This window comes from Leucoraja erinacea, chromosome 25 (assembly GCF_028641065.1).
Source record: "Leucoraja erinacea ecotype New England chromosome 25, Leri_hhj_1, whole genome shotgun sequence".
NCBI lineage: Eukaryota > Metazoa > Chordata > Chondrichthyes > Rajiformes > Rajidae > Leucoraja > Leucoraja erinaceus.
This window is the reverse complement of record NC_073401.1, coordinates 18,276,019-18,286,748: the sequence shown is the minus strand read 5'-3', so window position 1 is coordinate 18,286,748 and position 10,730 is coordinate 18,276,019. Positions and strand designations below refer to the sequence as shown.

General features: G+C 47.4%; 1 protein-coding gene across 3 annotated transcripts in view; it reads left to right on the top strand.

The window, feature by feature from the left end:
• Nucleotides 1-283: 283 nt before the first annotated feature.
• Nucleotides 284-10,730, top strand: part of ttc28 (tetratricopeptide repeat domain 28) — a 502,085-nt gene continuing 491,638 nt past the window's right edge. The window contains exon 1 of one of the 3 annotated variants that reach the window (XM_055655876.1): nucleotides 284-627. In XM_055655876.1, the coding sequence (XP_055511851.1) occupies nucleotides 553-627 (75 nt within the window). In that variant the 5' untranslated portion in view covers nucleotides 284-552. Of the gene's footprint in view, nucleotides 628-1,137; nucleotides 1,284-10,730 lie in introns of those variants that run through there. The other 2 variants (XM_055655877.1, XM_055655878.1) reach the window with 2 other exon arrangements.

Here is a 10,730-nt window from a genome sequence, read left to right as displayed (position 1 = left end):
ACTAAACAATGGTGGGTTTTCACATGGAGCTGGGGTCTAATTGATGACTAAGCAATCGAAATTAGAGAAAGGTGTGAATAAACTCTGTAGGTTTTGGTCTATGATGTTCCATGGCAAGAGTCACTGGAAATTAATTACTTTCCTCCACTAATAGAAAACATTGCCCAAAATAATGTGTTTCTTTGTGCAACTGATGCTTCCAAGCATGGAAGTCTTGGGGAGTGTGTTGGAGATCTTGCCAGTTTGAAAGCAAAAATCCTATAGCGGATCTTTGCTTGAAAGTAAGTGATTTAAAAAGTTTCTACAACACAGTAATGTTTTGCTCGACACAAACCGTTCAGCATTCCTCGTTGTACCTGTTGAGAGGAACCTTCTGGCGGTGTTGCTGTGGTGTGAATTTACCGTGAAATGAACATCGGGATATGATGGGGTCACATCTAAATCGATTTAGCAGGGCTCTAAAAGTGACAACCGTAGACCTATTGAAGTGATAGGGACCTGAGGAGGTTGATTTCAACCTTTGTCCAATCTGGTAATCATGTTGTTCATTGGATGAGTCTGGAATGCTGTGGTTCCAGTTTCTTGCAGCGAAGTTCTGAAGGAGTTGGAACTGTGTCTGAAGGCAAGGTGGGTGAACACAGGATGGAAGTTAATGATGAGGGGGCCTGATGAGAATGGGCGTGTGTATGTTGAGTTGCGTGGGGATTAATGTGGGATATCTGGGACTTGGGCAGAGGGAATGGGAAACCGAGTTAGGATTTTGGAAGATTTAACAATATTTAATTGGGAATTAGTTTGTCCAGAAGCAGCGTGGATTAAGATTGAGGCTGTATTCGGGGTATTAGATCGTAGTTTGAGGCTGTGTCCCGAGGAGGTATGTGAGTTTTGATGGTGCTGAGTGGGAGAGCAGGGGAGAGTGAATGTGCTCCTGAGGCTGGGACGGCGCCGTGGGGATTGTAGCCACATCTGGGGGGAGATGTGGATGTTTTGCTGCGCTCTGGGACGTTTGTTGGCAGCGGAGGGGTGGGCCGGGTGAGGGGAGGTAGCCGGGGGGACGGGCGGCCGGTCTCTGCGGGGCTGGGCTGGGCTGGGGGTCGGCTCTGGCTCGGCGGCGGCGGCACTCGCAGCCACATCCGCTGCCGGGCGGCGCGCAGACGGCGGGACGGAGCGAGGGGGGAGAGGATGTGGAGCAACATGGCGAGCTGGTGACCGGGGGAGGAGGAGGAGGAGGGCGAGCAGCCGGTGCCCGGAGCGGGACCATGGAGCCGGGCAGCCGGGAGAAGGTGAGGGGAGGGAGGGGATCCGCGCGGCGTTGGTCACAACTTTGGTCCCGCTCCAACTTCCCGCGAACCGTGTCCGCGCCTCCCCCTGGTCCTGGTGCGGGCCGGTTGTGTCCGCCTCCGAGCAAGCGGCGGCCCGCTCAAACCCTCGTCCCCCCCGGGGGTGAGGAGGGAGAGAGGCCGGGGTCGGGGGTCTCTCAGGCGCGGGGGGCGATGGGGAGGGGGGCCGGGGTCGGGGGTCTCTCAGGCCCCGGGGGCGATGAGGGAGAGAGGCCGGGGTCGGGGGTCTCTCAGGCCCCGGGGGTGAGGAGGGAGAGAGGCCGGGGCCGGGGGTCTCTCAGGCCCGGGGGCGATGAGGGGAGAGGCCGGGGGCGGGGGTCTCTCAGGCCCCGGGGGTGAGGAGGAGGGAGAGAGGCCGGGGTCGGGGGTCTCTCAGGCCCCGGGGGTGAGGAGGGGAGAGGCCGGGGTCGGGGGTCTCTCAGGCCCCGGGGGTGAGGAGGGGAGAGAGGCCGGGGTCGGGGGTCTCTCAGGCGGGGGTGAGGAGGGGAGAGGCCGGGGTCGGGGGTCTCTCAGGCCCCGGGGGTGAGGAGGGAGAGAGGCCGGGTCTGCGCCCCCCCGCCTGGGCCTCAGACACACCGCGCCCCGCACCGGCCGCTGCCTGAGGCCGGGGTGAGTGAGGGTCTCCAGCTCTGTGTAGGAGCAGGCGGGGAACGGGAGCGCAGAGCCCGGCCTCGTCGCCGCCCGGCCCGGCCCGGCTCGGGGCTGAATCGGTCACCCTACATCCAAGTCCATGGTCATCAATGCTGGGTTACTGCACAGAACTTATGCACTAAAGTTTATAACCATCAACTGAGGATCAACAGATGATTCTCCTGCAACTGTCTGTGTTTTAGTTTGTTCGCCTCGCACTGCTGCTCAGTTTGGGGACGAGGGCGTTTTATGTCGCTGACAAAATTGATGTCCTAATTTGAGGATTGGGTTGACGTTGACTGTGGAGTGAAAGGTTGCAGGTTCACATGCTTGCTGTGTTCAGTTCATGATCTGAGCTGCACCGAGCAGGGAGGCATTTATTGCAGTCCATTGAACAGGAGGGATCAGTTATCAGGCCACACTGTATGTCGTGAGATACAATATTAGCTATACTCTCGGAATAAGTGGCTGGCTGGTTCTATGTAGTTCTATGAAACTTTTGAGGTTGGGCAGATTTGTAAAAAAAGGAGCAGTTTAGCTTTAAGAGGGGGAATTGCCAACAAATAAGATGCAATCAATTCAAGATTCCAGGAAATAACTTGGCTATCATATTGTACATAAAGTCTCTTCTGCTGATGTCGAGTATCTTGGAAAAATAAATTGTTGCTTCATTTTGGAGTTATTGCCTCAGCAGATGGGTCATGTAATCTGTTTAATAGCTGGATTCATTACTTTTTTTAAGACATACAATTCAACAACTTGATTTCATATCCTACTCCTCTCCCTTGTCATGAATTCACTGATATGTACGTCCGGTTAGGACCCTGGCCGTTTGGAATGGTTGTGTTTTGGAAGCTCGTTTTCTGACCTTTTGCATTTTGGTCAAATCCTTCGTTGACACTGGACATTGTTTCTTTGCACACAGAATTTCAACTATATGTGTTCCTATGTTGGAATAGGCTTTTTAAGGGATTTATTTGGTATATTGGCACAAAAATGCTGCGTGAAAATGTTTTACATCAATACAGCATGTAATGCCCAAAATAACATTTTGCGAATTATTCCACCAGTTAATGTTTTCCACCGCTCACTGGCTACAGGCACAGCCCCCCAGTTTGTAAATGCAGTCTCAGCTTGAAATGCTGTGTTTTTTTATTAGTTCGAGTGAACACAATGGAAAAATGTTATCCACTTGGATTCCAGCTGCTTGCTGAGTTCGCTTTGAATGGCCTACCTTCTTGTAGCACAATAACTCAGCCGACTCGTTGTGGGGCAATGGGATTTGTTTGCCGATCTGCAAAAGCAGGGTTTTGAAGATCAGGAACGTGCCAAGTACAGCACGTGATGTTATTCAGGTTGTACACAACGTATTGCAAGAGTGGTGTGCAAACTAAAACTGCCAAAAGACTTAAGTGTTTAAAAAAACTTGGCGCTTTCCAAGTGCATCGGTAAGAATTTTATTGAGATGAATATTCCAGTCCTGTACGAGTTATCTAGCGATCTACTGGTCAGTTTCCAATTATTAAATAAAACAACTACATCTTTTTGTGTCTAATTTAAGCTGCTTTTGTGTCCCGTTTCCAGGTTTGTCAACTCTTTGTGGTCAGTGGCATTGTGGTGTTTCCTGAAGGATGGAAAATCCAATTGTGATATTATTACCGCTTACATATCAGATTATTTTCGGTAAATTGCACGGTGATTGGTTTGTTTCTGTGCACATCGGAGGGAATATTTGATAAACGGCAAACACCCGTTTGTAGTTGAGTGGTCCAGTTTTATGTCTGCGATCTTGCCGATTGAGGCAAAGTATGCAGCCGTGCTGTTATAAGACGCAGCAACTGTCTGTGGGACTCGGGCAATCGGACTTCACCACTGGAATCTTTCTGATTGTCTGCACATTCCAGTATTCAATCTATTCCATGTGTTTGGAGTTAATCTCATGGTTAAATGGGCGAAGCTGCCCTATGTTGTGGCAGCTCTGGGTGGTCTCTGAAGCTCCTCGGGTTTTCATTTGAACCAATTGAGGGAAGAGGAGCAGAAATCACGGGTGCGGTGGAATTTATTTAATTGTATGCTTTTTTTTGCACCACTTTTTTTTTCTGTCTTGGTACGCAGTTTATCAATTATTGCTCTTTGCTTGTGGTTTATTGGGAGGCTACTAGATGCAGAATTCAAATTTCAATTGCTTCATTGTTTTGCTGCGCCGCTGGTGGGAATATCAATTGACAAGCTGGTGCCCTCCACTCTGGAGGCACTGTTTTTACTACTAAATGATTTTCACATGTATTAATTTGTATTTTTACTGTAGACATAAAAGCTGCATCTGTTATGCATTCCTGCTTTTTGAGCAGCTCTTTACTGATCTCTGATGGTTGGGTCTTTTGTAACCTTTGCATTGGATTGGTTGTTTCAGCTCTGCTCTTGTTTATCATGAGGCTGCAAGATCTGTAAGGCAGAAGAAGTGACATTCAGCTTGAGCTGATTTATAATAGTCAAACTCCGGGAACACTGTTCCCAATCCCTGTGCATGATAGAGATTTAACTGTGTAGCATTCCCAAACCAATCCATGCTGAAGATACACAACAAATGCTCGACTTGCTAGTGTTTTGAGCTTAAGAAATATCTACCTCGCTACTTTTATGTGTGTGAAAGTCTGCAAGTAAGTTTGCCTACTTGATGAGCAAAATCACCTGTACCGGATTAGTTCATATCAACAGGGTTGTCAAGCTACGTCTTGTCTGAATTTTCCCTTCAACAACCCAGTGTTAGACAACTGGTTAAATGATATTGTAGGATGTGCATTTGTTACTTCAGGGATTGATGGACGACTTAATCACAGATGACGGGGAAAGTCTGCAAACGAGTCCAATCTCTGATCAGACAGGTGCATTTCCAGGAGGGAATTATAATAAGAAACTCTAGGACGCTTCACCAGCTGTTAACCCAACCAACGGCGAGTCGTCCAATCCAAGTATGACAACCCCCATGGATAGAAGATGACTCGGCACAGGTGGGACTGGTCTATGTCCCACAGCTACTCAACGAGGAGGAGGTCTTGCTCACCAAAGGTTTGGTTGTGTGAAAGAACTGACACCTGCATTGGCACTTTCACAGGAAGGTGGTGGATGTCTCTTGAATAATGTAGTTGAATTGAGAATAATGCACTGATTGACTTCACAGTCTGAATGTTGGGGGTGTGGCAAAGTACTTTCCATAGTGTGACATAATACTCATTGTCTGAATCTGCACAGGATAATGATCATCTGGGCAAAGTACGGAGAATGAGACAGGATCGTCAGAAGAGGGTGGAGAGGGAGCAAATGGGCTAGAAAGAGGGCAAACGAGACTGCAAACTCAACACTGGTTTTTTCTTGTGTTTTAAAAAAAAGAACTGCAGATGCTGGTTTAAATTGAAGGTAGATACAATGCTGGTGTAACTCAGCGGGTGAGGCAGCATATCTGGAGAGAAGGAATGGGCGACGTTTCAGGTTGAGACCCTTCTTCAGACTGATGTCAGGGGAGGGGCGGGACAAAGATAGAATGTAGGCGGAGACAGTAAGACTAAGATATGAGGTGCTGTTCTTCCAATTTGCGCTGGGCTTCATTCTGACAATGGAAGAGGCCTGGACAGAAAGGTCAGATTGAGAATGGGAGGGGGAGTTGAAGTGCTGAGCAACCAGGAGATCAGGTAGGTTAAGACGGACTGAGCGGAGGTGCTCAGTGAAACGATCGCCGAGCTTGCGCTTGGTCTCGCCAATGTAGAGAAGTTACGCTTGTATCCGCTGTTCCAGGTGTCAACTTCTGTACATCGGTGAGACCAAGCCTGGGTCGCCTCCATGGCGGCTCAGCGCAAATTGGAGGAATCGCACCTCATATTTCGCTTGAGTAGTTTACACCCCAGCGGTATGAACATTGACTTCTCTAACTTCAGATAGCCCTTGCTCTCTCTCTCCATCCCCTTTCCAGTTCTCCCACTAGTCTTACTGTTTCCGACTACATTCTATCTTTGTCCCTCCCTCTCCCCTGACATCAGTCTGAAGAAGGGTCTCGACTCGAAATGTTGCCCATTCCTTCTCTCCAGAGATGCTGCCTCACCTGCTGAGTTACTCCAGCATTTTGTATCTACTGGATTTCTCTTATTGCTGTCTCTCCTCTTCTCCACCCAAGGCTGTCATCTTCTGCTCAGTAGCAGTTTTAAATTGTGACAAGTTCTCCATTGTTTTCTCAGTTGCATTCTATCCAGTTGTCTTACTTTCACCACTGCACATTCTTCAGTGCTTTGTGTACCAACTGTCTGTTTCCACATCATTCCTGATTTTAATTTATTTGATCTTATTCCTTTACCGTTATCTCTCACCAGTTTCTATAAAAGATAAGGCCATGCGAATGTGTTTAGTTTTTTTTTTTTCCCCTATCGTATCTATGTATAACGCTTATCCTGAGAGCAAAATACAAGTGTTTTTGTCTGTTGGCACTGAACTACTGGAGATTGAGCAGCAGTACATTTCTGGATTGGCACAAAATGCTGGAGTTACTCGGTGGGCCAGCCACCATCTCTGGCTGCCTGTCCCGCTGATTCCAGCATTTTGCGTCCATCTTCAGTGTAAAACAAACAAATCATCTGCAGTATGTTTCTAGAGTCGCAACTTGCATTTATTTACCGCCGTTAACACGCAGCTGCAAGCATCGATCAGAAGAAAAAAATCTGTCCGTGTGTCAGAGGGGTGACCAACAGGTTGATCAGAGTGGTCAGCGGAGAGTGGTTCAGAGTTGGGAGAGATTCTGGATCATAGGAGCTGAAGAGGAACATTACCCGGGTTGTGGAGCAAAGGGATACATCCAGGGGCACTGGTGAGGTTATTGATCGAAGAGGGATTTGGAAAACAGTGGAAACTACAAAACTGAGATGCCAGAAAACGTCGAAGCTCTCCCCTTATACTTTTATAAAACACAGTTCCATGTTTTGTAAATCAGCACTGCCAAGATCAGACACTGCCAAAGGTGGGCACATCGTTCTTGCACCCAGTGTGGTACAGGCTCCATAATGTACTATACGTGACATCTGGTACATGGACACCTCCTGGACACCTCCTGGAGACCAATTCTTTTGTCTCACTCCATTCACCATGCCATAATTTTGCCCCTTTTTCATTAAAATGTGTTCAGATGATGAAATGAACAAATTATTCCAAAGGTGTGACTTCTACGTTCAGAGGTGTGGATGGGAATCATAAAAGCACAATTTCAAATGTAACAGTTACTGAAGCTGTTGTTGGTTAACCTGCGGATAACTACATAACCTACATTCCTTAACATCTTTCCTTCTCCCATCCTGACCTATGTGGCTTTGGGAATTTTGGTGTTTGCATTGGGATTTGCTTTGAAGTGACTGGATACAGTGGTGTGCAGAGTGGGGTCTATAAGAGAATGATCTCCATCGCCTTGATTGCGCAGTGTTTTGAGTGTTGCTTGTTGCTAAAGCTGGGTGGGCATGTGCACTGAGGAGGAAAATGAGCCAATGACCAGCACAACACTAAGTTACAGTTTGAAAGAACGTAGCGTATCTTAAATGGCAAGCAATTAAAACAGCAGGGCTTTGCATATGATCTGAAAATCCGAGTGAGTTAGAAAGTATTGAAATAATCTTGATTTGAGTGAAAAGAAGTGTGATGTGATCCTTTCTGACAGGTTCATTACCGAGCAAGTTGGAGGAGAAGTTGATGGAGTGAAGCCAGGGGAAGCTGGAGAGGAGTGGGGGGATGGGGCAGGGGGAGAGACGGTAGGGGAGAGAGAGAGAAGAGGCGACAGCGGGGGAGGCTGGCACTCTCTGAGAGTTTGAAATTCTGATTTTTATCAGGAAACAGTAAATGGATCGTGGAACCTTGAAAGCTCCTGTGTTGCCATGGCAATTAAGTGGCAGGAGGTCCTGCAACACTGGCCCCGCATTCAGCATATGGAAGAGGATATACTTTCAAACCTGGAGAGGAAGTGAATGCTGAGTTCCCTTTGCAAAGACTTAGTGTTCAGCTTCTATCGTAATAATTCTAAGTGGTTTGTCAGTAATATATTTAATCCACACTTAATTTGACAAGACCCTTATTCTGTGGAACGTTGTTACAGTATTCGAGGAGCATCATTGTCGGAACCTGGTTTAGTTTCTCTCTTGGCTTCCAATAGGAGTATTTTTTCCTCTCTCACTGTATGCACGGGTCTGTGTCTATACTTGAACGTATTTCTGTGCATACTTTGGGTAAATAGTTTTTTCACGTGCCTCCAATATGCAATAAAGATTAACAGTGGAAATATTTTCAACGATGGGAGCAAGACTGTGCTTTGCGTCTGCCCTGCCAGGCAGCCTGATTGTGGTTGATCCTCTGATTCACTGTCACATCCCCACGTTCTCCTCCTTTATGCCCAGAAGCCTGCCTGCCTCTTTCTTCACCTCACCAGGTGACTTGGGCCTCACTTCCCTCTGTGGCCTCTGCCAGTTGCTGTTCTGAGCAAGCAAGAGATTTCTCCAGTCTGAAGAAGGGTCAGAACCTGAAACATCGTCTGTCCATTCCCTTCGCAAATGCAGCTTCACCCGCTGACTTTCTCCAGCAGTTTGTTTTTTATTTCTCTCTTAAGGTTCCAGTATTTGCATTCTTAGTCTTCGAGAAACTTCTCTGTCTTAAAAGTTCTATCCTGTACCCTGCGATTGTAACCCCTGGTTCTGCACCAGACCAGCCAAGCATAACATCCTCCCTGCATTCAGCCTGTGATCCCGTGCCAAAATGTTGAATACTTTAATAGACTGCAGTTTCATTTTTCTAATCTCCAATGAGTACAGACGTAGTGAATCCACTCTGTGCCTATGTTTTAGTTTTAGAGATACAGCTTGGAAACGGGCCCTTCGGCCTGCCGAGCCCATGCCAACCAACGATCTCCTGTACACTAGTTCTATGATATCCCAATTGGGGCCAATTCTGCAGGAGCCAATTAACCTACAAACCTGTACATCTTTGGAATGTGGGTGGAAACCGGAGCTCCTGGACAAAACCCACGCGGAGAACATACAAATTCTGTACAGACAGCACCCGTAGTTGGGATCGAACCTGGGTCTCTGGCGCTTTAAGGCAGTGGCTCCCCCACTGTGCCACCCATGATGCTGCTGTCGAACAAGGAAATGGTCTGGTAAACCATGTTGCACGAAAACGGCGTATTCGCCCCATCCTAAAGATCTGCTCGCAGTACTCCAGATGTGGTTTCACTAGGGTCCTGGTTAGTTGTGGTAAATGTTCGGGGAAAGTCTGTAATGGGGAGATTGGCGCTGAAGTTATTTGAGCCACAAGGTGAGGGGCCTTGCCTTTCACACCAGGAATTGGAGACTGTTGCCAAGCATCGTGACCTTTGTGTGTTTGAAAGACCACTTGCGAACAGCTAGCTTCCCATCAATTCTTCAGTAAGCCTGTAAACCTAATGGAGTCAGGTTGGGATGATGTGGGACCAGGTTTTTGAGAATAGGGTTTAATATCAGACATTTCTTCTTATATCATTCTCCAAATTAAGGTGCAGAGGAGGTGACTCTAGAAGTAATATTTTAGTAACAGACTGGATTAAGCACAGAAGAGTTTTCACAAATGGAGGGATTGCTCATTAACACAGATACATTAACACATGATGAGCCAATTGTCGTGTATGAAGGTAGACAAATCTCCAGGGCCTGATCGGATATTTCCGAGGACATTGCGGGAAACGAGAGAGGAAGTTGCAGGAGCCCTGGTTGATATTTACGAGTCGTCCTTAAATACAGGAGAGGTGCCGGAAGACTGGAGGGTGGCAAATGTTTTGCCTCTTTTCAAGAAGGGCTGCAGGGAAAATGCTGGGAACTATAGGCCGGTGAGCTTAACATCTGTAGTTGGTAAGTTACTAGAGAGTATTCTGAGGGATAGGTTATACAGGCATTTGGATGGGCAAGGGCTAATAAGGGATAGTCAGCATGGTTTGTATGTGGGAGGTCGGGTCTCACAAATCTGATTGATTATTTTTGAAGACGTGACCAAAAAAGTCGATGAAGGCAGAGCTGTAGATGGTGTGTACATGGATTTCAGTAAGGCATTCGACAAGGTTCCGCATGGTAGGCTGCTCTGGAAGGTTAGATCACATGGGATCCAATGAGAGATAGCTGAATGGATAGCAAATTGGCTCCATGAAAGGAAGCAGAGGATGATGGTGGAAGGTTGCTTCTCGGACTGGAGGCCTGTGACTAGTGGTATGCCTCGGGGCTCAGTGTTGGGCCCACTACTGTTTGTCATCTACTTGAATAATTTGGATGAGAACATACAGGGCAAGATTAGAAAGTTTGCTGATGATACAAAAGTGAGTGGTTGTGCAGATAGTGAAGATGGGTGTGAAAAATTGCAGCAGGATCTGGATCACTTGGCCAGGTGGGTGGGATGGTTGATGGAATTTAATGCAGAGAAGTGTGAGGTGTTGCATTTTGGGACGTCGAACAAGGGCAGGACCTACACAGTAAATGGTTGGCCTCTGGGTAGTGTTGTAGAGCAGAGTGATCTAGCAGTACAGGTGCATGGTTCCATGAAGGTTGAGTCGCAGGTAGATAAGGTGGTCAAAAAGGCTTTTGGCTCTTTGGCCTTCATCTGTCAGAGTATTGAGCATAGAAGCTGGGAGGCCATGTTGCAGTTGTATAAGTCGTTGGTGAGATTGCATTTAGACCATTGTGTTCAGTTCTGGGCACCATGTTATAGGAAAGATATTGT